Here is a 27,515-nt window from a genome sequence, read left to right on the forward strand (position 1 = left end):
TGCTGACAAAGACTGTTTTATAGCATCTTCCCACCTGGTCTTAGATGGGCAATTAGCAAGGGCAGGGGCAGCTCCCAGCCCTGACTGGGCAGGTGTAGGTACCAGAAGGGTAGCTGGCCTGGTTTCTCTTCCATCTCAGAAGGATTGCTCCAGGTACCAGCACAATAACTTTGGCAGTGGGGTGGTACTTCTATCTCCTTGGAAATCCACCATGGTCTGTCTGCAAAAGAAATAAACACAGCTTGTTAGAAAATTCTTAATGAATTATTGAGGGGGTTCTTAATTGTTTAATATCTCTGGTGTTACATTAACTATTTATTTTTCTCAAGTTTGTGATTTTCAGATTAATCATCTGTTTAAATGATCTGTACCCTTTTTCTCCTAATTCTTACTCCCTGATTTTTTTCATTCCAATTATCTCTACTGTTTTCTCTTAATAGTACATGTCATTCTAATTAACCAGGAATTTCAAAAATCTTTTTGGTTTTCATTTTTGTGGATATTTGGAAGATCTGTGAGTTTTGAATTATCTGGGGATGGCAATGTCCCATGGTGGCTCAGATCTTTAGAAGTTTCTTGGCAGAAGGTGTCACCACTGCCTTGAGTGACCAGATCTGTGTTTGGACATAAACATAAACCTGGGATTCTCTCTGAGAATGTGGAAAGAAGGGATTGGCAGAACAGAATTCAGGTACCCTCACTCTCTGTCCATCCTGGACTCACAGACAGTTGGCCAGTCATTACCTGGTGACTGTATACTTCTTTCCTTTTACACTCAGCTCCCTTACTTCATCCTCTGTGCTTGGCCCAGAAGAATCCCACTGCAAATCTTGGTAAAATTGACCTGAAAAACAAGAGATCCAGGGGATATGTTAGAAGAAGAGGAACAGAAAATTTGAGACACACAAAGACAAAAACATAGAGACATGATAAGAGACAAAAAAGAAAAAACCAGAAAGACAGTGAGAAAGAGCTAGGGAAGAGGAAAGAGAGGCAGAGAGAGAAGGAAAAACTCAGATTTCAATCCCAGAACCAGGTAGCTTTTGAGTGTGTATTGTGGAAAGGGTTTTTGAAAAGGGAGTATTGATAGATGTTCAGAAGTGTGAGTGGATTGTCAGATGGGCACAAATGGGAAAAAAAAGATGGTCAGAGAGTTGGGATATGAACTGAGGTGAGAACATTGGGATGACAGGGACAAGGGGGAAAATGAGAGGAGTTGGCTGAATGAACAGACTATTAGAAATAGTGGGAGAAGCAGGCGATGGGTTTTAGTTTTTTGTTGTTGTGGTTCTGAGAAGTGGCAAGAACAGGGAGGGATAGATGACTCTAGAGAGGGACATTCAAAAAGAAGATGATCAGAAAAAGGAAAGAGTCAGAATGGAGGATGGTAAAAAAAAAAAGATGGGGAGATGGGTTAAACAAGAAAGTGCTTGATCAAGAAGTCACCGATTGCTGGGAAGAGAGTCCAAGACATACCAAGGATTCCACTGGGTTGGTTGGAGAAGTGACCTGGATCATTTAGGAAGAGTCGCAGTCCAGAAGTAGGTTTGTTCAAGAACACCACACCAATGGTGACTTTGTCTGAGTCACTGAGCAGCAAGAGGTCATTTTCCAAGGTCAACATCAGCCTGCAGAAAAACCAACCAAAAGGAGAGACTGTGGGGAACAGCTCAAAGTCAGGGTCACAATAAAGAGAAAAGGGAATTCCTAAATCTCCAGGTGTAAGGGAAGCAGGAGTTCAAGTGGAGACACACCCCACTCCCTTCCAAATGTAGGGATTGCCTATTGTCCACAGACTCCCCAGGGACTCAAGATCCAGTATCTTTGGATCCTGCCCATTTCTTCTGGTTTAAAAGCCCTACCTGTTCCTGAGTCCCCTATGTCCCAGGCTTACCCAGGCATCACGAAGTACAGTATCTTCTGCCATTGATAAGAGGAGCTTTTCCCACCACTGCCACGAGTCACCACAATGCTGTCCTTGGTCACATGCACCTTCACCTCTGGAGTCCTATAGCTCACCTGGAGCCAGTCAAACTTCTTTTTTCTCCCCTCATACTTGCCAGTCACCTCAATGCCTGGAAACTCATAAGATCAGAAGAGTTGAGAGCCACCCTTAGAGCAACAAGTCGCCTCCTCTGGGAAGTCCATCCTGATTAACCACTCTCCCTGTGGGAAACCTTCCCCATTGTACTCTTGGGAAAGTCTGCTGGGGAAACACCCTCCAATTCTGACTAATCTCTGCATTTCCTCTATTCTTTCAGGCTCGGTCTACACTCATTGGGGTCCATCTTTGGGGACCCAACTTTGTAAGGGTCCCACAGTCCTTTCCTTTGTGGTCTTGTTGACCACTGGAGAACAAAAGTCCATAAAGCTTCTCTTAGCCAAGATGCAGAAAGTACAAGGGAAGAGAAGACCTTAGCTCTGCCCTCAGGGTGTTTCCAATCAGAGAAGAAAGACTTTTTCAACATGGAACAATGAGATGGGAAAATCTACACAAGGAAGGGTGAAGAAGTACATACATACTTCTTAGTGTGTGTGTGTGTGTGTGTGTGTGTGTGTGTGTGAAGCTCACCTTGGACAGGATCAGAGTAGAGAGTCTGTGGGGTCTGGGATGATCCCATGACATTCACACACATTGTTTCCTCACTGTTGTTGTTTCTCAGCAAGATAAAATGAGGGGCCTTTTCCACTATGACAGTTGGGGAAGTTGATGTGTATTCTATCAGAGAACTAAAATCAGTGGAAACTGGAAACCCTTCAGGTAAAAGTGGAGCTAAGGAGGAAATAGAAAATGACAATAATATTTTAGTTTACAAATCTCTTTTCCCACAATAGCTCCTTGAGCAAGTACCGCCATGCCCATTTTAAAGATGAATCAAATGAGGCTCAAACAGATTAAATGAGCTGCCCAAGTACAGGTAATTTGTATTTGAGCTGGGATTTGAACCCAGGTCTCAAGGTTCTAAGACCCTGGAGCTGGATCTAGACAGGGATGGGCCTCCTACCTGGGATAGCAGTAGAGGATACCAAAATATCTGTTTTCTCTATTATCCTTGAATCTGTTCTAAGTCACTTTTCCACTTTCCCCTCCTCTTTCACCCCTTCCCCTTGTCAAATACCTTGGAAAAATAAACTATAGAAAAACTCCTTTCAATGAACCATAAACTGTTAGGCTTGAGTAATGGGTTAATTATCTAAATTGGTTGACTTTTCCCCTCCCCTTTTTTGTATTGTTTATATATATTTTTTATCATTTATAAGGAATCATTTATGGGAGAGGGGAGAAAATATGAAGGGGACTGATATGAAAATAAAAAATATTAAATAATTAATTTTAAAGAAAAGTAAAAGGAAGATCCATGGAGGGGGTATGGATTTTGGTCTTTCTCCATCTGAACTTTCATCCTGATAAGCAGGATATGAGGGAGATAACACAGGAGTCTTCAATTTGTGAGAAAGGAACCAACCAATCTACTCATTTTAAAGGTATGAGAAAAGACAGAAGGGGGAAGTTATGTGTGTCTTAGGGGTAATCAGTTCCTTTCAAAAACCTCCATGCTCCTGGTTTGGATACCTTCCAAACTAGCACTTTTTTTTTTTTTTTTTTTTTTTTTTAGTTTTTGCAAGGCAATGGGGTTAAGTAGCTTGTCCAAGGCCACACAGCTAGGTAATGATTAAGTGTCTGAGGTCAGATTTGAACTCAGGTACTCCTGACTCCAGGACCAGTGCTCTATCCACTGTGCCACCCAGCTGCCCCCAAAACTAGCACTTTTTAATTTGGCTATAGCTATGTTTTTCCCTTTGCGTTGGCAGACCAGGCACAAAAAATCTATAGGTCTTCTAGTCATTGGTTCACTCAATCTCCTTCATCCTACCCTTTTTATTCCCTGTGCTCTTTCACAAATCAGTCTTACCTAATGATTTAGGTGAGGAGTCTGTTTCATCATCATAGTCAGGTTTCACTAGAAACAAAAGAGAGAAGAGGTCAGACACCAGATAGAGTCTCCTGAGGACACCAAACCAGAGAGAGGAAGCTGGGATTAAGGAACCCAGCAAAGACTTCCCCTAAAGAACAAACATTTTTCATTCCAGAGCCCAAACCTAAGTGGGACAATGCAGCCTTTTAAAAGATTTAATGACAAACTTTCATTTTTTCCTTTCCAAAGCATGTTTTCCAGGCCTCATAGTGGGTGGTAGTTAAGTACCTAGGCAAGATGAAAAAGCTCATATTCAGAAGCCCAGAGTTCAAAGTCCCAGAAACCACTGTCCCCCCCCCCCCCCCCCCCCGCCACCGGGACAGGTAACTTCCCCTCAGAAGATTAGACTGAGAGTCAGGAAAATCTAAGTTCAGAAACTTAGCTGTGTCACCTTAGGCAAGTCAATCACCTCTGTTTTCCTTAGTGCTCTCAACTGTAAAAAATTGGGAGTTGTAATGGCATCTTCCTCTCAGAGTTGTGAGAATCAAATGAAATATTTTTAAAACCCTTAGTCCTTGACACATAATTGATTCTAAGCACATTCTTCTTCCCTTCATTGGACCCATTTTCTTCTCTGTAGCTAACAGTATAGGAAATGTCTAACATCTGGCTCTCTGGAAGGAAAAAATAAACGAACTCATGACACACTTTTTTGTTTAATTTGCATTCACATTTTCTCCATCACCTTTTTAGGTCTAGAAAATAAACAAAACAAATAAATCAAGATTTATAGCATCTGCAAGTTTCCAAGGTATAAATGCTCATATTAAAAATTGTTCCAGCATCTCACCATCTAGCTCTTTAAGGTGTACAAAATACTTTATATATTAATTCATTTAATCTTGGAAGGTATGTGTTGTGATTGGCATCTCCATTTTACAAATGAAGAAATTGAACCTGAGAGAGGTTATGTGACTTGCCCAGGATCACACAGCTTGTAAAGGTCCAAAGCTGGAGTTGATGATGCCAACGGCTTTTATGGACTTATTTTTTCTGAGAGTCTGATCCTGCTCTTAGCTAATCCGATGTTGGAAATCAGATGTTGGGAATCAGTGGTATATCACAGAGCCACAGGGGAGGGAAGAGGGACAGACATATGTAGCTGAGAGAAAAGAATGTGGAGGATGTGTTGCTTTCTGCCTTGGCCCGTATCTTTGGGAAGCTAGGGAGAAGAAGGGTCAGAATAGAGAAGAGATGTCTAGTGCTCAAAGCCAAGAACAGGCAGTAGGGAATATCCAGTGCTTCTCACCCTCATCCTCTCAACTCTCTATGGGGTAAAGATGCATGGAACTTCACCACCCCCTCAAAGACTTCTGAGATTGCTTAGGAACCAGGGCTTGCCATCTCTATTCCCTTAATGATGAAGGGACCCTGCATGACATTAATCATGATGTAGTGCAAGGTCCCAGGGATGACGTCGTTGACTCACCATCAAATCTGGGTGCTGTCTTCAGGAAGAACCTTTGTGAATGTAGTGGAGTACCTCCAGGCCCCATTGGTGCTGGTTGTCCTACTCCTGGTCCCAAAATTCCTGAACTACTAAATGTTGGTATATGGAAAAAACCTGAAGAGAAGATGGAAGGAGAGGAAGGGAAGTTACCGCGAGGGCAGGCAGCGTGGTCTGCTCTTACTCCTCAGGAAGATGCAACAGAGGGAGGCTTCCTCCATAGGAGCCATTCTGCAGAGAAGTGTACTGATCCTACAGTGTCTGAACCATAGGAGAGGAACTTTCCCTGGGAGTGCTGACTTGACTTATCAAGAACATGGACTGAGTTTCTTATCACTGGAAATGTTCAGACTAAGGATGGATAATAATCCATCCTTGATACCCTGTACGCGAATGTTGGGGAGTGATATGGGAGGGATAGAAACTGGACTAGATGACTTGTTAAGGTCTCTCCCACTTTATGGTTCTATATCTGTACCATCATGCAACATATACATCTATATATGTATGTGAGACATCATTAATATAATTTAAATTGATATTGACATTAAGCCACTAAATAATGTCAATCTCACAGTCTCAGGTGTCCCTAGGCACTTCCTGTTGTTTACCTGTCCTCAGAGGAATACGTGACAACCGTGAAAATGAAGATAACTCCTCAGTATCTGAAAAAAGCAAAAGGAAAGAGAAATTGGCCTCCAGGTTCTCCCTGATTCTTCCTCCAAAAGCCCCCAAAGTGGCTAAGCTCTCAGAGAAACAGAGCAGAAGTGGGGTCAGGAGAGTTATCTAGCAATAATGGAAAGTCTGGGTCAGAGAATGCCCCTGACCTCAGGAACCCCCACCCCCACCCCACTACAGCTTACCTGCTTCCACTGGCTTTGAAACCTGGGCCTGCTCCTGACCTTCTGGTTTGGTGACCACCATAGATGTGAGTGGAGTGACAAAGTTGAACTGGAGGGACAGGTTCAAAGCCCGGGCCTCCAGGCTCTTCTGCTCATCACCAGAGGCTGAAACACTGAGAGTCGAGGCCATCAATGTTGACCTCTTTCCCTCTCATCAATCATTCTTTCTGTTCCTTCTGACCCCAAGGGGGCTCATCACTCTAGCTTCCACTGCCTTGGAAATGAGGCAATGGTTTCTTCTCTCTCCCTTATAGGATATAACAGACCCACCCAGGTCCCTCATCTCCTAGTCAGGCTGAAAGATTGCTCAGGAGGGGAGCATTCCCTCACTCATGGGTGTCAGTGACCCAAGTGAGCTGCAGAGAACTTCAATACTTTCCCCAAGGTCCCATAGACAAGGGTCACTCACGCTTTCTCCAGTAGCTGCTGGATGGTCAGGTATGCCCATAGGCGTTCCATGAAGTTGTGGAAAATGTACTTCGGGCTCTGGAATGTTTTCTCCTTGTCCACGACATTCACTTCTGTGTGGAAGGTGAAGTTCTGGGTATGCTAAATAGAAGGGAAATGGGGGGGAGTGAAGCCTAGCATTGCCTGGGTTCTGCTCAGGCCCCCCAATACACCATCCCTACCCCCATCTGGACAGATAGGGCAGCATCAAACTGTCTCTGAACAACTCTAGGTCTTTGCTGTCTGAGTTGTTGGCTCAATTCTGCCACCTTGTTTGTGTCTTTTTTAAAAGGTTTAATAGATAAAATATTATGCAGATCTACCACCCAGAGGTCTGGAACAGATCGTAGGAATCATATATTACAGATGAGGAAAATGAGCCCAAATGATTAAAAAGATTTGCCCATGATGAAATGGGTGGTGGGAACAGAGCTGGAAATCTTTCCCTGCTTCTGAACAAACTAACATTTCTTCAGAACTGAAATGTCTTCTAGGGCCAAGAAGAAATCTAATTCAGTTTCCAAGAAAGACCTTCATATAGTTTAAGAGACCTGGGTCTTCCCTTCTCCAGACTAAATATGCCCAGTTCCTTCAACTAATCCTCATTTGGTGCCATTTCAGTCCTCTTTTCTTAGTATTTGGGGACAGTTAATCAATCCACAAGCATTGTATAAGTCCCTGTATATCAGGCTCTGGGAATACAAAGACAAAAACAAAATGCCTCCTGCCTTCAAAGAGCTTACATTCTAACACAAGAAATAGTCTGCAGTTCTACGGGTAGAGAGACATAATGTGTACAAAAATTATGCAAGACAACCTCAGGGGATTAGATGGGAAGAGAGAAGATTTATAGCTGATAAATCACATGAAGTGATATGTGTCCTTGGATTTCTTTTTGTCTTTACTGACCATTATCAATTTATTAATTAGACTAGCTGTAAATTGGGTCAATGTTCTCTCCCATTATGTGTCCTATGATTTCAATGGTAACAACGGAGCTACCTTCCCCCCGCCAAATATGACCTTCTTGCCAGCAGTTATGGATGATGATTTTCACACTAATGGATTCAGATATTTCTGCTGCTCCAGAGAATCTTCATCACTCTTCTTCCTTTCTCTTTTTCTTTTTCTTTTAAGAAAGACCTTTCAGTCTTTGAAAATTTTACTTGGCTTACCACCTCTCTTCTTTTTTCCTTTTTTTCCTTTTTTTTAGATTTTGCAAGGCAATGGGGTTAAGTGGCTTGCCCAAGGCCACACAACTAGGTAATTATTAAGTGTCTGAGGTCGAATTTAAACTCAGGTACTCCTGACTCCAAGGCCAGTGCTCTATCCATTGTGCCACCTAGCCACCCCTACTTACCACCTCTCTCTCCACTAACTTCAACCAAAATCTTCAACAATTAGATCTGAAAGTCACTGACTCTGAAATGTTACAGGGTCAGGTATGATTGTCTCCTCCTTTTCCTGCACCTTGGGCAGGTGCTGGTTCACCAGCCCTTTGCTAGCCATACTCTCTCCCCTTTCACCCAATGGCCCTGTCTCCATGACCCAGAATGAGCTCAAGACACTTTTATGGTCCAACTGTTTCCTGAGTAGGAAGGAGTTCCATCAACAGCATCCCAGGGATCATCAGCTCAGAGAACCTTGGAAAGCTCTACAAAGTCCCAAGTTTTCCATTTCACATTGGTCACTTTGAAGTGTTAAGAAGTTTTTCCTTAGCTGGATTGAAATTTGAATTTCTGAAACTTGTACACGTTTTCTTCTGGAATCCATCGGAGGCCAGGGAAGATAAGTTCACTTTGACTTTCCATTTTCCATTCCACTCTGTCCTTACATCACTAGTCTATCATCTTCTCCAGCCAGACATAGTATCATAGATTTAGAACTGGACAGATTTTAGGGATCATCATCTTTAACCTCCTCATTTTCACCTTGACAAAACTGAGGAAGACAGCTGTTAAGTGACTTGAGTAGGGTCACACAACTATTAAGTATCTTAGCTCAAATTTGAACTCAGGTCTTCCTAAATCCAGTGCTTATGGTGTCACCTAGTTGCCTCTAAAACTAGAACTGACTTTGAGTTTTTCTGATCTTAGAGAATTCACAAATTAAAAAATGAGTCCTTGGGTATTTTCCATTAAATTACATATCTTCCAGTCTTTTAATAATTCTGTTGCATGCCTAGGCCAAACCTCTACTGACTCTTACCTGGAAGGAAAGAGATCTTGTCCTAAAAAGATTTCCAACATGACCCTTTAAGATTTTTGTGATAAAAGAAAACTATACTCAACTTTGATTTGAGCACATCTCTCAGGATTTTTACTGACAAATCTTTTCAGCATATGAAATTTTTCATTTTAAAAAATAACTAGTCAGATGCATTTAGTGATCAATTTCAAAATAAAGGTCACAAAATTTTGAATAAGCTACTGGTCTTATTTTACAAATAACCACTTTATCTTTCTTCAACTCTTTTTGAAATTTTTAAAATAATCTAACGTCAAACTGGATGTATTTACACTCATCAACTCACAATACTTGTTAGGCAACGTGTTTTCAATAAATGTGACATAAAATTATATTTAGCAAACCAATGCTAAATATTAAGCATGAATTATAGTAATAAGCAGTGAATTAATTACATGCAATTAATATGCATTCAATAGAATAGCAAAATAGCCAAATTAAGGTCATTCAAGGTGATTCATGCTTTGCCTTATATCCCCAATACCTCATATAATGCCTAGGTCATAGTTGGCATCCAATAAATGCTTGTCAATTGAACAAAATATTTCCAAGGACAGATTATTGCTTCATTTGACTAGAAGCTGCCCTTGACTGAGCTGCCATAAATTCCTTAGCTACCAGTGTTCAGGACTGGTTCTTGTGGATCCTCCTACATCCATCCCACATCTCTCATCTTTTCCATAGGAATCAGCTACTTAGGGACAAGAACCACTTCATTTCTAATTCCTAGCACTGAATCTGGAACATGTTGCTATTCAATTGTTTTTCAGTTGTGTCCTACTCTTTGTATTGCCATTTTCTTCTCTAGTGGATTTTATAGATGAGAACACTGAGGAAAACAGGGTTAAGCAACTTGCCCAGTGTCACACAACTTGTATATGTCTAAGGTCACATTTGAACTCAGGAAGATGAAGTCTCCCTAACCCCAGGTCTGGCAATCTATGCACTATGGCACGATCTAGCTGCTCCATCTGACACATCTGACACCAAAAAATTAATAAATGTTTGTTGATTGACTGATGCAGAAATTTCGTCTAGTCCCTTCCCAACCTATCAATGCAGGTCAGGAACTACTGATTTTTTTCTGGGTTCATGAATCTGAGGTTTTCCTGTGTCTGTGACTGACTCTTTATTCCTTATACCTTGCTGCTTTGCTGGTTGGTTCTTGTTGGTTCTTGTCCTTCGTTATTGAAGACCAAAATGGCATCATTATTACAGTGTGTCTGACTGTGGCTGAGCTTGGTAGAGCTTGGAATGCTCTACCACAGGTTGGGCACAAATAGTCCATGTGAACATTTGGGGAAGGTACTCTAAACTTATGGATTCACATTTCCTTTAAGCTGTTTCAGTTTTGTCTTTTTCATAGAGGGAAGCCCATTCACTGATGAGGGCACTCTACGCTGGGCGGTCCTGTGCCATTGTCTCCCAAGCTATACATTCAATTCTAAAGTTCTTCAATGAGACCTTCAGGGTATCTCAATATCTTCTGACCCCATTGTGAGTGCATACCCTGTGTGAGTTCTCCATAAAATGGTCTTTTTGACAAGCATACATCTGACATTCTAATCACATTCTCAGACCATCATAGTTGCACTCTCTGTAGTAATGTTGTTTAGCTCAAGAAAGGACCTCAGTGTCTGGTATCTTCTCCCACCAGGAGATCTTCAGAATCTTCCTAAGACAATTTAAATGGAAGCAATTCAACTTCCTGATATGGGGCTGGTAGACTGTCCAGTTTTCACAAGAATTTAGGAAGGTCAGTAGACCTTCTGTAGACCTTCAGTTTGGTAGTTAGTTTAATACCTCTTCTCTCCCACACTTTCTTTCAGAGATTCCCAAATGCTGAGCTAGCTCTGGCAATTCGAGTGTCAACCTCATTGTCAATGTGTACCTCCTTGAAATGGAGACCGCCAAGGGAAATGAACTTGTCCACAGTCCTCAAAACTTCTCCATTTGTTGTAATCACTGGTTCCACCTATGGATGGTGTGGTGTTGGCTGATGGAGTACCTGGGTTTTTTAGGTGTTAATTATTAAGCGAAAAGCAGCAAAAGCAGCAGAGAATTGATCCATACTTTATTGCATCTCAGCTTCAGAGGTTGAACTGAGACACAATCAGCTGCAAGCAGAAGATCATGCACCAATACTCCCTCCACTTTGGTCTTGGCTTGTAGCCTTTTCAAGTTGAAGAATTTGTCATCAGCGCAGTAGCTGACCTTGAGACCATCTTCATCCTCAGTGAAGGCTTTTGATAGCATGGCTGAAAGCTATGCTAAAAAGTATGGGAGCAAGGACACAACCTTGTTTTACTCTTCTGGTGACTGGGAAATCTTGAGAGCATCATCCACTATCCAGAATCCAGGCTTGCATGCTGTCATGAAATACCTTGCTGCTTTGCTAGTTATATTATGTCAATGAAATTCCTTTGACTTAATAACCCCATAACCCTATATAAAAGGAAATGAGATTATTCTAATATGATCAATTCTTTTTTTATTCTTTTTTTATTTTTAGGTTTTTTTATTTATTTTTTTTGCAAGGCAATGGGGTTAAGTGACTTGCCCAAGGCCACACAGTTAGGTAATTAAGTGTTTGGGGTTGGATTCGAACTCAGGTACTCCTGACTCCAGGGCTGGTGCTCTATCCACTGTGCCACCTAGCTGCCTCATGATCAATTCTTAATCAACCCATAATCTCTATCATCTCTTCCCTTCTTAACTGTTCACAAACTATTTCTTTAATAAAGGGTGCTAGAATTTTTCAGAAAAAGTAAAACTAGAGTTTCTCCTACAGTTAGAAAAAATCCCCTTATTTTTCCTCATCTCTCTAAGCTCTAGAATGCCTCCCAAATTCCCTTTATCTGAACAAAACTCAATCTTCTTCAAAAGGCTAACTCAAATCTCACCTCACCAGAAAATCTTCATTCACTATCCAGCCTCCAGTAGTTTTTCTGTCTGTTGACTTTATATTATACCATATTCTCTAGCTGTTTATTCTACTCATTCATTCTCAAATGGTGAATACTGTCTCTGTCATACTATCAGCTCTCTAAGGACAGAACCTAGACCTGCTTCTCTCTATGCTAAGCCAGCAGTGAAGTGCACAGACCTGGGCATGATGTGGGGAAGGGAATTCTTGTGGCTTAGGAAAGACTGGATGATGAATAGATTCATTAATTTCAGGCAGAGGCACAACTATGACCAGGACCTAAAGTGTCCTGGCCTTCAGGCCAAGGCTCTCCCATCCAAGGACTTTAGGGCTTCACTCACCGACTGACCCTTGACTTGGGCTGAGAGCATATCCTGCACCTGAGGTTGGAGCTTTCCAGCTACCACAAGCTCAGAACCCTTGAAGAAGACCCTGAAATCATCCTGTGTGAGCAGTGTCACAGAATTGTCTGGATACAGGAATTCCACCATCATCAGCAGTGGGTTGGCCACTTCCTGGTAGAAGTCCTTTGGGATAGAGGAGAGAGGTTAGGGAAGACTGAAGCACAGTGGGCAAAGCAACTGCCTTAGGTTTGTAGGACAGAATTTAAGGAATGGTCTAGTCCAATTAATTCCCTCATTAGACATAAAGGAAAGGGAATTCTACAGAGGAGAAAAGTTCCACAGGAATCAAGCAGTAGGTTCTAATCAAGGTGCTGGGAGCTCCTCTAATTCTTCTATTCCTTGGTACCTGACCTAGCATCCCATACATAAAGGGTTCTCATGATTTCCATGGGATCCCAAAAGCCACGTGCTGATACCTGGAGCTGCAGATCAGCATCTGAGTCCTCATAGATACGTCGAGCTACCCCACCATTCTCCAAGGCCAGTTTCTCCAGGAAAGCATAGTTGACATCAAAGCCAAAACCCAGGCAATAGAGGGAATAGTGGCCTTCAATAGCTGCCTTCACGTTCTCCTGAATCTTCTTGGGATTACTCTCCCCTATAGCAAGAGAGGCCAGTGATTGGGCATGGAGGGAAGGGAGAAGTATTGTTAGGAATTCAGCAAGTGAATATTAAACTATAATCATAGAATGGCAGAGCTGGGAGGGACAACAAAGATCATAGAAAATAAAACTAGATAGAGTTAGATGGGACCTCAGACCTCCATTTTATAGATGAGGAAACTGAGTTGTGTGGAGATAAATGATTTGTCATGGGCCACATAAATCAGAAGTGAGATTTGAACACCTGACCTCTGACTCTGAAGCTACTTCTATGCCCACATGAATAGAAATCTCCTTCACAACGCTACCCTCGAAAACAAAATGAGCCTGAAGAAATTCAACTCCATCAGAGTGAAGAAGATACAGCTGAGACCCAGACAAGGCAAGGGACTAAACATTCAAGGTCTCCCAGAGAGCTGAAAGTGGACCAAGCAGAAAGAGTCCTCCCCATCCCCACCTCACCCTCAGTGGGATCCCCATCCGTGAGCAGGATGACCATGGACACACTCCCTGCTGGCAGCTGTTCCTTCCTGTTGCTCTCATCCAGCATCTTCACAGCCATCAAGACAGCGTCATTAATATTGGTTGCTGGGGAAAGAAATCTGTTCACACCTGTCTCAGTTTTGTTACCAACTGAGACAGGTGGAGACTGGGAGGCTTGAGAGGAAGAGAGGGATGGAGACTTGTCCAGGAGCAGAGTGAAAGATCAATTAAAATTAGAAGCAGAAAGGGAAGGAGATGGGAGACTGGGTCAGAAAGGGAGGAGGGCCAAGGGACCAGGCCAAATTAGTAATTTTTTTGCTTTAGCAAAAAAGTGAATACTTTTCATAACCATCAGGAAAGGGCCTGCATCAATGAACAGAGAAGTTGAAATACATATTGAATTCTAGGCAGATTGGTCAGTCTAGGGTAGCTTAAAGTCCTGAGTACTAAATATGTGAATGTTGGGGGGTGGAGCAAAGATTATTGATTGATTAAATGTCCTTTTTAATAAAGTTGGATTATGAGGCCAATGAGGAAATGAGTCCAGAGTTGCCAACACTCTTCTCAATAGTTTCCCAACAAGCCCTGATACTTTTTTGTTGGACTATTAGATTCCCCAGAAGCCCTCAACTAAATAGATAGGCTAGAAACCATCAGATTAGCCACACTGCCCACTCCCTCACTCACCACCCATGGCTTTTATATGGGAGGCAAATAACTTGGCTTCTTCAACATTCTCAGAAGAAGCCTGAAGTAGCATTGGCTTCCACTCGACTACATGTCCATCAAAGATGACCAAATTGAACTGATCCTCTGGTTTGAGATCATCCAGAATCTTTATCAGGGCTTCACGGGTCTAGGAGGAAAGGAGAGAAATGGGAGGAGAGCCTCGGGGAACACAGAAGGGACATGAATGATGATCAGGTTAGCAAGGGCAGATGCAGGCAAAGGCCTCAGGGATTACAAGACTGGAAGATATTGGTCTGTGTTATAGGGACCATTTCCTGACTGAAGATGGCAATCGTGGCACCAGCCCTGAAGCTGAAGCAAGATGCATCAACGAAGTGGCTTATGGTGTATTTGAATCCTTCCTTGTGAGGAATAGCCAGCTCACCTGTTTTATCTTCCTGCCAGACATGGACCCACTCTTGTCAATGACAAAGACTACATTCTTGGGCAACATAGGCAGCTCTGCTGGGGCAAAGTGATGCACGAAGTATCCGTTCTCAATCTGCATCATGGGGAAAGTCATGGATCAGAGCTGCACCTCCCATTCACCTACATACCTTTTATCCTTTCCCAAAACAATATGAGTTAGCCTTCCTTGCTCCTCCTCCTCTTCCTCCTTCTCTCTCTCTCTCTCCACCTAGTAGTGGATAGTGTGCTGGGCCTACAGTCAGGAAGACTCATCTGGCCTCAGACATTTTCTAGCTGTGTGACCCTGAAATCATTTAACCCTAATTGAATCAGTTTCTTCTTCTGTAAAATGAGCTGGAGAAGGAAGTGGCAAACCACTCCAGGATCCTTGATAAGAAACACAAATGGGGTTACAGAGTCAGACATTACCGAAACACTCAAACAACAAAAGAACTCTACTCCGAAAAGCAAATAGAGAATGGTGCTAAGAAAGTAACTACAAGGGTGCACTTTCTCCAGAGATCACACTAGTAAGTATATATCCCAGGTTGGTCAGTGATAAAAAGAAAAGTCCAATATACATCAAAAATATTTATAATGGCACAATTTGCAATAGCAAAAAACAATCCAAACTCAAAACCAGAAACAAAGGAGATTCTTATCAAGGGGAATATGACTAAACGAATTGTGGTACAGGAATGTAATGGGTTATTACTATGGTATAAGAAGTAATGAGCATGAAGGTTAGAGAGAAGCAGTGAAATATCTAAGGGAACTATTTCAAAGTGAAGTATGCAAAAAGAAGGAAAATAAAATATTCAGTTAATATAATAAAGCAAATAGGAAAAAAACCAACAGCAACAAAATATCTAAAAGGAATGCTGTGCAATTATATTAGCCAAGCTTGGCCCTGAAGAAAACATAGGAGAAAGCTTCTCCCTCTCTTCTTTGCAGAGGTGGAGGACTTTTTCTGTATATGATGTTGGACTTCCTTAATATGTAGGTTGATTTTAATGAACTAGTTTTTCTTTTTTATTCTTTGTTGTAAGGGGTGGTTATACAGAAGGGAGAACAAACAATTTGAAACTGATGGTGAAATAAAAACAAAATGTATCAACAGATATATTTTTAAATGAATAAATGGATGGATGGATGGATGGATAGATGGATGGATGGATGGATAGATGGATATCTTCTCCCTCTTAGAGGGCAAGGCCCTGGCCAGCACATCTTGTGTCTTCCACATAATGGGACTAAGTACATAACTAATCACACCAGCAATGTCTTTGATGGATTTATTCCCCCAAAGACTCCAGTGGTGCTAAAATCAAAGGATTATGGGTGGAGGGCCAGGAACTCGCCTTCATTAATGTTTTGCTAATTGTTTTACAAATATCATCTAATTTGAAACTCACAACATCCCTAGGAGATAGGTGCTTTTATTATCCCTGTTTTACAATTAGGAAAACTGAGGCAGACAAAAGGTTAGATGACTTGCATTAGGTGACAGCTAGTATGTTCCTGAAGCTGGATTTGAACTGATTCCAGACCCAGAACTCTATCCATTCTATGCACTTGCCTTTCCTGAATGGAAAAGCAGCTGTCTCCTTCCCTCAGGGCTCACAGAATCCATCTTTCTCATTTGCCAAGTTTCCGTAGCACTCACCTGGATGTCCCCTGCAGCAGTGGCTCGGTTCACATCATAACGGACAATGAAGTTACCATCCAGAATTGTGTCCTGCTTCCCAGGTTCCTTCTGCTGCTGGGCCAGAGATGGCTTGAACACTATGTGAGCCTAGAGGAGAAGAAGCTGGTGATAAGAACTTACCTGAGAAGCCAGAATTAGTTACAAGCCCTTCCAATGACCCAAAGCTGAGGAAGCTGAGAGAGAGAGAGAGAGAGAGAGAGAGAGAGAGAGAGAGAGAGAGCATGTCCCAGAATAGAGAATAATCTTTTCCTCTAGGACCCCATTCCTCCCTCTCTGGGGCTGGCTTTAGTCAAGATACCCATACTTCCCTAGGGATCTAGCAAAATGGAAAGGTGAACTGCCTCTCCCCTCTGATGGTCCTTCCTTAGGGCTTAACAATCTGGTAATTCCTGCCTCACCCTACCTTAGTTTCTTCTGTCCCTGTGATGACTTGTGGCCCTTGCATTTGGGGATCAGAGATTCTCCCCACCCCATCCTAGAGCTGAACTCAGAAAAAGGCATTGGAATTAGGGAATTAAGAAATTAGGCTTTAGGGCAAGTCACATTCCCCTCTTGACCTCAGTTTCCCTGTCTATAAAATAAAGAGTTAGACTCATTGGACTTTAAGCTTACTTTACATCTGACATTCTAGGAATCTGGGACATCCCAAGACTCTGGAAATCATAAGGGGTGAGGGCTGGATTATGTGTGATAAGAGCCCAGACTCTGTTCCACTCTGGTCTGACCTTGGTCTCATTCTGTGTCGTGGTGAGGGCATCTGCCAGGTTCTTGGTCATGAAGGTGCTCTCAGTCTCCAGGGAGCTGATGCCCTGAGGCTCAAAGATATGGATATCTATCTGTGAGGTGGAAGGGTAGAAGGCATGAGAAGAAGTCTGAAGGAGGGAGTGAGCTTGGCTCAAAAAAAAAAAATCCCCGATCTGAGGAAGGAGAGCCCTTGGCCCCAGGGAGCCCCTGCTCTGAGTGAGGGGAGTGAAGAGACTTCTGTCTGGTGGGGGTGGCATCAGGGTAGGTTTCCCAGGGGAGGGGTCTTAGAGTGGGGCCTTGTTACCTGCAGGTGTTTGACCAACTGTTGGGGTCGGACCTTCAGAATCAGCTCATATTTCCCCAGTTGCCTCTTCAATAACTCCTCATAGACCAACTCAAAGGTGACCTTGCCAGTTGGGGCCACATTGACAGCCACCTGGAACTGCTCCAGACTCCTCCCTGTGGCCCTGGGTGGGAGGTTGACTCTTTAGTGCCACTGAGGATAGGTAAAGTGAGCAGGGAGAACCTGAGCCAGATTTGGTTATGTGGAGATTGTTATCAGAATGGCCATAGCCACAGCCTAACCGGGCAGGACAGGAGGTGCTCTCAGGTGGTGAGGGAGGAGCTGTGTGGCGCTTTCTGACTTACCTGATGATTCCAGCACTCTGACCCTTGGCTACGGCCGAACTGTACTTCTCCTGGGCAGCTGCCTTCTCCTTGATCTCCCCTGGGTATGTCACCCCATCAATGATCCTGAGGAGGGAAAGAAGAGGGGACAGAGAGAGGCCTCAGAGAAGGAGCAAGAACTAGGGGCACTGGAAAAGGGATTCCTTTAGGGATACTGAGGGAAGAAGGCTGGAGGGACAGAAGAGGGAGAGACTGGATTCTGACCAATCAGATTACAAAATCTGCCTAAGACCAGATGCAAATTCAGGTATTACTGATCCCAGGTTTAGCATTTTATGCTCTGCACCATCTAGCAGCCCCCAGATCCCTTCATGTACTTTAGAATCAGCCAAACTAAAGAAGTCCTCATTGCATATTCTCATTCTATCCTGGACCATTTTGGTGTCTCCAGTCATCTCCTTAAGAACAAATTCTCCCAACTCTCATTTCTGCCATAGAAGTAGCTCCTCCATGAAGCCTTTGATGACTCCTCACTGCCAACCCTAATCTATAGGTGAGCTCTGCTATGTAAGTTAGAGCTATTCATTCATCTTTAGAGGTCAACTTCTTTCTCTCCCCAGGACAGAAATCAAAACTTTGTATATCATCTGTAGTTAACTTAATAACTGTTGGGTCAATTGCCTCAAATGAAAGTCCTATCCCCCCCGCCATCAAAACATGAACTCTCAAAGAAGAGGAAGATTAGAGAGAAATAAGAAAACTATCTGAATTTTTTCCTCTTTCCCCTGTTTTCCTAGGCCTACCTCAGGGACTTTCTAGGAAAAATTCAATTCAATTCAATTCAACTCAACAAGCATGCACCTGCTCTGCTTAAAGCACCCTGTCATGTTGAATAGATTGAGGTTGAATAGTAATAGGGATGCAGTTCCTGTACTGGAGTTTACTATTTTCTAGAAGGTGACCATATGCACACACACAGTAGTAAGTAAAAACAGTGTGTGGTGTGTGTGTGTGTGTGTGTGTGTGTGTGTGTGTTTGTATGTGATGGGGGTGGGGATAGTTCTAACAACTGGGAGAAATCAAAAAGGCTTCCCATAAGGAATGCTGAAGGAAGGTAGAGAGCCTGACAAGAGAGAGTAAGAAGGGAGAGTATCTCAGCAATGGGGAATAATCTGAGGAAAGACACAGAAGCAGGTGAGAGGATGTCCCATACAAGTATCATAAAATCGACTCTTTTGGCTTGAAATTAAAGTATGCAAAAAGCAAGTCTAGAAATAGAAACTGAAGCAAGATTAGGAAGGATTTTAAAGTTCTCATATTGTGCCTATTTTATTACAACTCCTCCAAAATGGACTATTTTCCTCTTTTGCCATTTTTGCCCAATTTGCTGGTTTTGCAGTGACACCTCAAAGTTGTTTTGATTAGCATTTCCCTCATTACAAACTTTCAGATGGTTATTAATAGTTTATAATTCTCCTTTTTGATTAGTTATCTATTGGGAATGACTTTTGGTCTTATATCATTGTACATATTGGATATTAGACTCTCATCAGGTGTAGATGAGACAAAGATTTTCCCCCCAATCACTTCCCTTATCCGATTTGCATTATTTTTCCCTGAAAATGCTTTTTAATTTCATGAAATAAAAATTATTTGTTTTGTCTTTTGTGACAGTTTCCATTCCTTGACTAAGGATTTTGCCATTAACTTAAGTTGTAAAAGGTGGCTGATCTTATTCTTTTCTAATTCTAATTTTTAAAAAAATGTGTAATCTTTAATATTTAAATCATAAATTCATTTTGAGTTTATTATGGCATATAGTATAAAATGATGGTCTAAGGCTAATTTCTGCCAGTCTTTCCAATTTCCCCAGCAATTCTTGTTAAATAGGTGCACTCATTTATTGTTAATGGAACTACAGATTCAACCAATGCTTCTGGAAAGCAGTTCAAATGATGCTAAGAAAGTAACAAAAATGTTCAAACATTTTCCACTTCTAGACATATACCAGGGAAGTCAATCACAGAAAGAAAGATCTCATAGCCACCAAAATAGTTATAGAAACACTTTTTATAGCAAATAACTCAAAATGAAATAGAAAACAATCAATCATGAAATGGCTAGATATGTTGTGGTACACTAATATAATGGAATATCACTGTGCCATAAAAAAGATAGATTAAAAAATACAGCAAAGTTTGGGAAAATGAATATGAAAACAAATAGCAAAGTAAGTAGAATCAGGAAAATAACATAAACAAAGAGTAAAACAATGTAAATGGAAAGAGCAACAACAAAACAAATGAAACTTAGTGTTGTGAAATTACAGTAACCAATCTTGACCTCAAAGAAGAGAATACATGTTTCAATCTTTTTTTGCAGAGATTGGGGAATATGAGTATAGAAATCCATATATAATGTTGGACTTAGTTTAAATGTTGTTTAGTTCTGCTCAAATGTTCTTTTCCTTTTCATTATTAGGATGGAAAGAAAAGTGGAAGGGCATATTGGGAAATGTCCCAATCACATCCCCATCTGGGTACCATTCCCCCCCAACATTTCAGCTTCTTTTAATGTGTTATCTTCTTCCATTAGATTGTGAACTCCTTGAGAGCAGGGGACTGTGTTATGTCTTTCTTTGTATCCCCAGTGTTTTACACAGTGCATGATGCATAGTAGACACTTTTTTTAAAGTTTTTGCAAGGCAAATGGGGTTAAGTGGCTTGCCCAAGGCCACACAGCTAGGTAATTACTGTCTGAGACTGGATTTGAACCCAGGTACTCCTGACTCCAGGGCCGGTGCTTTATCTACTGCGCCACCTAGCCACCCCCCAGAGTAGACAGTTAATCATTGTTTATTCACTTTGACTTTTTCTGAAATATAGTTATTGTCAAAAGAAAAGCTATTAATAAAAAAATCGAAAGTTAAACAGAGGAGTTTGTGTTTTACCCCAGTGATGATGGAGCATTGTTGAAGCTCCTTGAAGTGACACCTTCAGACCTGTACTTCAAGGATATCAATTATATATTTCTGTGAAGGAGAGATTGGAGAAGAGAAAGTCCAATAGTAGAGATATCGACTGGAAGATTATTACAAAAGTCCAGGAAAAAGATGATAAGAGCCTGGATAAGAATGATTACAAAATGATTAGAGAGAGAAAGGCATAGATGTGAGAGATGTCATAGAGGTAGAATCCAAAAGTTTTATTGCAAATGAAGATAGCAAAGGAAATGAAGTTGAGAATCTGCATTACTAGAAAGATAGTGGTATCCTAAAAAGATATGGGAAGTTAGGAGAAAGATTGTGTAGGAGAAATGTAGGAGGTGGCACAAGGGAGCTAAAGATTCTAAGAAATAGAAATGAGGAAGGAGTTTGTTCCAGATGTGAGGTACAGCCAGGGCAAAAGTATGGAGACAGGAGAAGAGATGACAATCTCAGAATGTTGCTACTTTTCTTGTTTAATCATTTCAGTTATGTCCAGTTCTTTATGACTCTCTTTGGGCTTTTCTTGGCAAAGATACTGAAGTGGTTTGCTATTTTCTTCTCCAACTCATTTTACAGATGAAGAAACTGAGGCGAACAGGATAAAGTGATTTGTCCAGGGTCACACAGCTAGTAATTGTCTGAGGTCAGATTTGAACTCATGAAGCTGAATCTTCTTGACTCCAAGTCCAGTTCTCTATGTGCTACATCACTAAGTTACCCAATGTTGCTCTAATTATCTCTATTTGTTCAGTATTAAAGAAGTTTTGTTAACCCAATAATGATGAATATTACATACCAGAAAGCAATCACACTAGTTATTAGTAAAAGTTTACAAACATTAAAAAGTGCATAATAACATCTGGAGCCAATGAGGCCTGAAAAAAAACACCACTTTATATTAACAATTTAAAAACCAAAATAAAACCAAAAGGAAAAAACCCAAACCTCAAACAGCAGGGCTTTACTTATGTGATTAGTGTCCATATGATTATGATGGGATCATTTTTCCACTTTTTTTTATCCTTACACTGGGAGGTGGGATTCCCCGCCCCCCCCCATCAAAGCAGTAGCACAAATCTATAATTTAGCAATAGAAAATTAGGTCCTCCCGAACGACACATTTCCAATTCTTGGAATGACTTTTCACCCTCTCTTTTTCCCTCTCAAAAACTTTAAAAGTGATCCAAAAAAACGCCTGAATTTTTCAAAAGCTCCCAATCCTGGGAGAAAAACATGAGTTGACAGATGGATTCCTAGTTCCAGAACAAATAGCTAGCAAGGGGCAGGCAAAGTGGTTATTTCTAACATGGCAGGGGCACCAAATACATTGCATTTTAAGAGAACATTCACGTTAATGAATCATTTATGAAGCCTGTGTAATGATGTAACAATACAACCAAGTGTTGATGGGTTAGCCTGATCAGTTTAGGAGATGACATTTTAATCTATCATGTATACACCAACACATTATAATTATACTGGGGGGAACAAAAGAGGGAGTGTATAAAGGGGGGGAGAGAGAGAGAGAAGAAGAAGGAAGGAGGAAGGGACAGAGAGAGTGTGTCAGAGAGAAAGAGAGTCCTTTCAAAAATAAGTGGTATAAAAATTCACAGTAACATAAAATCTTTTTTTTCCATAAGCAAGAAGGGCAATGTTGAGGATTTAAATCATATAATACAAAAATATTGTAAATAACTGAGCTGTAAAACACAAATACATGGTTCTAAAAGCAGTGCTTTCTTTATGATTCTTTTTTTTTACTGGGAGAATACTTTAGCCAGAGCTTTAAAAAAAATCTCTGGCCAAAGTAATTATCTCTAAATATTCTGGATCTGATGATGCAATATCTAGATTAAGTGTTTGAAACACTTCCCCAAGAATAAAAGGATTCTTGGTAAATTATTGGTATACAAATGATATGCAGTCAGAAACATGACTATTGAGTTTGGTGGTTTTAGGAAACAGTAAAATCAAGATTATAAAAACCAAACAGAGCTGCACATGGTACTAGAGCTGAAGAGTAGAATAATCTGGACCTGTCTTCTCCAGGAGCAATAGAATGGCTAGGATTTAAGATTTACAAAAGCAGTTTACAAGGTTTGTGTCACTTGATTCTCACAGTAACCCTGTGAAGCAGGTGCTATAAATATCTTATTATACTGATGAGGAAACTGGACTGAGAGAGATTGAGTGACTTGTTCCAGAGTCACACAACTTGTAAATGCCAGCAGCAGGATTTGAATTCAGATCTTTCTGACTTAAAGGTGAGTTCTCTGACCACCACGCTATTGCACCATCCAGCAGGAGCCTCCTCCTAGCTCTGCCATTAACTCACTGTGTGATGTTTATAAATCTTTTACTTTTTCTTGGTCTTGGTCTCCCCAACTGGAAAAGAAGAGGGTTGGACAAGAGTCCTTAAGGTTTGCTACTATTGTGATTTTCTGATTCTAGAACCTGGTTTCTAGAGCTGGAGAATCAGCTACTTTGCTGGGTGCTGATCTAAGCTCCAGAAAAATCCATGCTCCTTGCAGCTACAACTCTATTGTAGAATTTTGAAATCAAGACAAACATTCCTTTGCTTTGTCATCTCAGGGAAAAAAAGATCCCAAGGCCAAAGAGGCTATGGGTCCCTCAGTCACCCAGCAAGTCAAGAGATACGACCATCTTTTGTGCTTAGGAGCTCTGAATCAGGAGGGCAAAGCTCCAATCAACTCTTATCACAGTGTGGTCTGCCTTGGAATAAGTGTCTCTTCTGGGTCTGAATTCAGATAAGAATTTGGTTTCATTTCCAAATGGATGAAATTGTTGTGCACTCCAGAGAGGCTGAGGACAGTAGAATACAGTTATGACATGATTCAGCACCCCTCCCCTTCCAGTCTAGGCATAGAATCCCTCATCCTGTATAGGTCCCTCATCCTGGAGAGACATCCTGGTCCAACCTCCAGCCTCTAGATTAGGACCTCATTCACTCCATCTGTCTAGTCAAAGTTCTTCCTTGAGCTGAGTTACTCTAATAGATTTCCCTTGACAACACCCGCTGCCTCCTTTCATCACCTGTCCCAGGTCTTCCACCCCTCCCCCATTTTTTGCTATGACCCTGGGAAGGCCAGAGAAGAAGTTCACTGCCCCATCACAAACATTTCAAAATCTGTCTGGAAGCCAGAGAGAATAGGAGAGAGCAAAGAGGAGGAGGAAAGTGGGGAGGAAAGATAGAGGGGGAAAGGAGGTGAGAATTTGTGTTCTGGGTAAGATAAGATACAATCTGCCACTTTTCTCATTGTTCACCTTCTACTTTCCTCCTCTAGACACATCTAGGAGGAGGGGATGAGGAGGAAGAATAATGAATAATATAACATGAGGGACCTGGATAGAAGGGGACACAGTGGAAATCATAGAACTTCAAGGTCAAAGGTGCCATAGAACTGCAGCCTCTCTCCAACCCATATATCATCTCCCTTGATTTCAGAGACATCATGCTTTACTGGTTCTCCTCCTAACTCTTCTACTTCTTCTGTCTCTTTCAATGGCTTCTTATCCTCTCCCAACTCCCTCAATGATGTTGCTTCCTAAGGCTCTTTCCTCTTTTCTTCTCTCTTCTTTCTTTCTCAATAATCTCATTTAATTCCCATCTGCAATGAGTATCTATGTACAGATGACACTCAGTTTATGTCTCCCAGAACTTTCCTCTAAACTCCAGCATGATATCTCCAACTGTCTTCAGAATATCTCCATCTGAATGTCCCCTTTGCATCCTGATCTCAAAATAATCAACACTGAACTCATTATCTCCCCCCACTATTTGTTCTTTCTCACTTCACTTTTTTTCTGTGCACCTTTCAGTCTCCTATTTTTGTCAGTCTTTACCTCTTCCTTCCCGCATTGTATACAATCAATTATTAAGTCTAATCAATTCTACCTTAGAAATTGCAAAGGCGGTAAATGCTTCAGTCCATTAAAATCAGGAAACCATCATTCCTCGTCCCTCTCTGACCAGTGTGTAGTAGCATAGTTTAAAACAAATATTCTTTTGTTTCTATCTTTGTCCTAGGCCAAATGCTCATCAATATGTTGCTACTCATATGTCCACGAATTTCCATTTATTAAGATTGTGATTCCCCATTAGAAAAAAAAAGCATTATCTTATGTAATTTTACTATCTCATGCTTTATATTTCTTCCTTAAGGATATAATTTCTCTGGAATCACATTCAACTGAGATCAATATATAACATGGAACCAATGTAAATATTAACAGAATGCCTTCTGTGGGGTGGGGGGAGGGAAGCAAGAATGGAGGAAAAATTGTAAAACTCAAAAATAAAATCTTTCTTTAAAGAAAAAAAGATTGTGATTTCAATAAGATTATATATTTCTTCCTTGATTTAAAACCTCAAGTTAACTTTATTATCCAGACTATATTCATTGATGTACAGAATAATTATTCTGAGAAGAGATAAAGAGCACAGAAAATTGGTGAGAAGTATGAAGTGTGTCACAGAGAGGGGAGAGGAGGCATGGGATGGAAGGAAGGTCTGATCTCACCATCCATATGGGAAAGCTGATGATAAAATCTATCTTATCCTGCTTGGGAAGGCAATTTTTCAGTTCTCTTCTTCCTAATTGACACTAATCATGACTCTCATCCTACCAAGTCTTTATGATTCATATGATGTCATTATTTATTCTCTTATCCCTAAAATGCCAGTTCCATTCTTCTCATTAACCATACTTTGTATGTTGGGTGAACATATACATAGGAATCCTGCTCCTTAAACTTTTCATAGGGGAAATAAGAAGCAGAGAAAGTTGAGTTATAGGTAACAGGGCATCATAGAGAGGAGGAAAATTGGAGAGAGGGGAATGGGTCATCCAAGATCAGTACTTACATGGAGAAGTTGGTGATGAAGGCTGATTTGGGCAACTCCACCTGGAAGAGAGCTTCCCGGGCCTCTTCTGCCTTATTGACCACACGGCTTGTGATGGTGGTGTGGGCAAAGCGAGATGTGACCTTGGAGTCCAGGGTGAGACTGTAGATGTCAATATCATTCTAGGGTGGGATTGAGAGGAAGGGGAGATGACTAAAGAGAAAAGATCCAGTCCTACCTCCCTTGGACAGTCCAGAGCAGCCCATGACTCTGCCTCCTCCGGTCTTATCCTCACTTCCCTGAACTATTCACAAATACTATTAATCACTACATGAAAAAAAGATCAACCCAGTTGTGGGAGGAGAATAATACTATTTAATTTCTATGGAGATGATCAGAAATTTATTCCAATATAGGAAGGATGATTTGAGTTGAAAATCAGACTTAGTTCTTGATTCTGACTCTGCTTAAATTTCTGGGCAACTAAGAAAGTGACTTCACTTAGTCTTTTACTCTTAGAAATGAAGTGAACAAAGGCTGAATAAGATTGGGATCCTAGGAGCTTTCTTCTCCACAGGCAAGCCAGAGCCAGGCCAAGTCACCAGAACTCTGGCCAAGACTTCTGAGGCATGCCTGTCTATTCTTGGGGTCCTTGGCAGGAAGGAGGGGGACTATAGACATCCTGCTTCACTCACAATAAGAACAAACTAAATCAAGCTTTTCTATATTCATAATACAATAGATGGAAAATGACAATAATGACAGCATAATAGCTAGCTTTAAGGTTGGCAAAGCTCTTTACATGAATTTCATTCAGTCCTTACAATCGCCATGGGGAGGTGCATAATATTATTATTAGCTCCATTTTACAGATGCACCTATAGCCAATACCCATATACCAGTTCAGACATTCATTTGTACATACTCCCATCCACATTCACTAGCAGCCACTTACAGATATAGGGTCATCACAGTGGCCCGAGGACCTAGAGGTCATCTAATCCAAGCACCTCATTTTTCAAATGAAGAAATTGAGGCCATGGAATAAAGCGACTTACCCAAATTCATACTGTGATAGACCTGGGAGTCAAATCCAGATCTCTAAACTCCAAGCCCACCTATCCTAGATGTCTCCAGATGTCCTCAAAATTCATTCTCTCCCAAAATATAACACTTAATCACAGACACCCAAGTACCTTCTGAGCAGCCACAGAAACAAAAGAAGCCAACAGAAAGATGAGGACAGAGAAGGGCAGGATGTGAGTTGGGGCCCTCATTCTGGATGGACAGAGGCAAGGGCACAGGAAGGGCCGAGATTTAGAGGCTTCAGTGAATCAATAACCACCCCTAGGAGTGATTACGGGAAGTTGGAAAAGGGGAGGGGTTTTAATAGACCAAAGGAAGGGCTCTAAGAGAGTGACCTCCCCAGAGGCCTTGGAACTGTTGAAAACCACCCCCTCAGATAGGAAACCTCACCCAGACTCTGTCCCTCTGTACCCTAGGCTACACCACCCATAAACTGATCCTCTCCTTGCCACTGGACCTAGGACATTGTTTCCCTCCCCATACCCCAAGTGTTGGAGATGGAGGGGAGGTGGAGTCAGGGAGGGAGAAATCATAAGCTGGAGCAGAATTGAGGGAGTTGAATTCAAGCCAAAATAATTCAATGAACCTTTATCCAGTATACAACCAATGGGAGAACTTTAAGGTCCTAAGAGAGATAAAAAATGTTTAGATAAGACAAGGTTTCCCTTCACAGATCAGTACAGGGAGAAGAAGCCAACACAGATGACTTGAATACACAAACCCCAAGTATGCTCCATGAGGCACCCCTCTTCCCTTTACCATCTCCTGAGCAAAGTATGAAATCAAGGGAGGCCAAGCAACTTGATTATATTTTGTTTCAACACAACCATCATTTCCCAATCACTAACTCAGCCACCCCCACACCCGGCAGTTTGTCTTAAAAAAACAAAACCAGTTAAGCAAAACCTTCTAATTTAGCAATTTTGAC

General features: G+C 41.4%; 1 protein-coding gene across 1 annotated transcript; it reads right to left on the reverse strand.

The window, feature by feature from the left end:
* LOC141496086 (inter-alpha-trypsin inhibitor heavy chain H4-like) lies at window positions 1-26,848 on the reverse strand. The gene is made up of 21 exons (XM_074198212.1): window positions 26,698-26,848; window positions 25,523-25,683; window positions 17,673-17,777; window positions 17,329-17,491; window positions 17,006-17,116; window positions 16,239-16,367; window positions 14,550-14,666; window positions 14,123-14,291; window positions 13,415-13,540; window positions 12,767-12,948; window positions 12,288-12,473; window positions 6,736-6,875; window positions 6,288-6,439; window positions 6,036-6,089; window positions 5,407-5,541; window positions 3,915-3,962; window positions 2,573-2,773; window positions 1,895-2,075; window positions 1,477-1,628; window positions 745-844; window positions 1-220 (listed from the first exon to the last, which is right to left on the reverse strand). Exons 1-21 carry the CDS (start codon window positions 26,776-26,778, stop codon window positions 136-138), a joined length of 2,778 nt encoding a protein of 925 aa, XP_074054313.1. The 5' UTR covers window positions 26,779-26,848; the 3' UTR covers window positions 1-135.
* Window positions 26,849-27,515: the final 667 nt, after the last annotated feature.

This window comes from Macrotis lagotis, chromosome 8, assembly GCF_037893015.1.
Source record: "Macrotis lagotis isolate mMagLag1 chromosome 8, bilby.v1.9.chrom.fasta, whole genome shotgun sequence".
Classification (NCBI taxonomy): Eukaryota; Metazoa; Chordata; class Mammalia; order Peramelemorphia; family Peramelidae; genus Macrotis; species Macrotis lagotis.

What these genes read in the sequence shown, in the direction of transcription:
- LOC141496086 (XM_074198212.1), bottom strand. Translation starts at nt 26,778, where the DNA reads ATGAGGGCCCCAACTCACATCCTGCCCTTCTCTGTCCTCATCTTTCTG. An exon ending in CTGCTGCAGGGGACATCCAG is followed by an intron (nt 14,667 to 16,238) that starts GTGAGTGCTACG and finishes CCCATGATGCAG; the next exon opens with ATTGAGAACGGATACTTCGT. An exon ending in TTCAAAGCCAGTGGAAGCAG is followed by an intron (nt 6,090 to 6,287) that starts GTAAGCTGTAGT and finishes TGCTTTTTTCAG; the next exon opens with ATACTGAGGAGTTATCTTCA.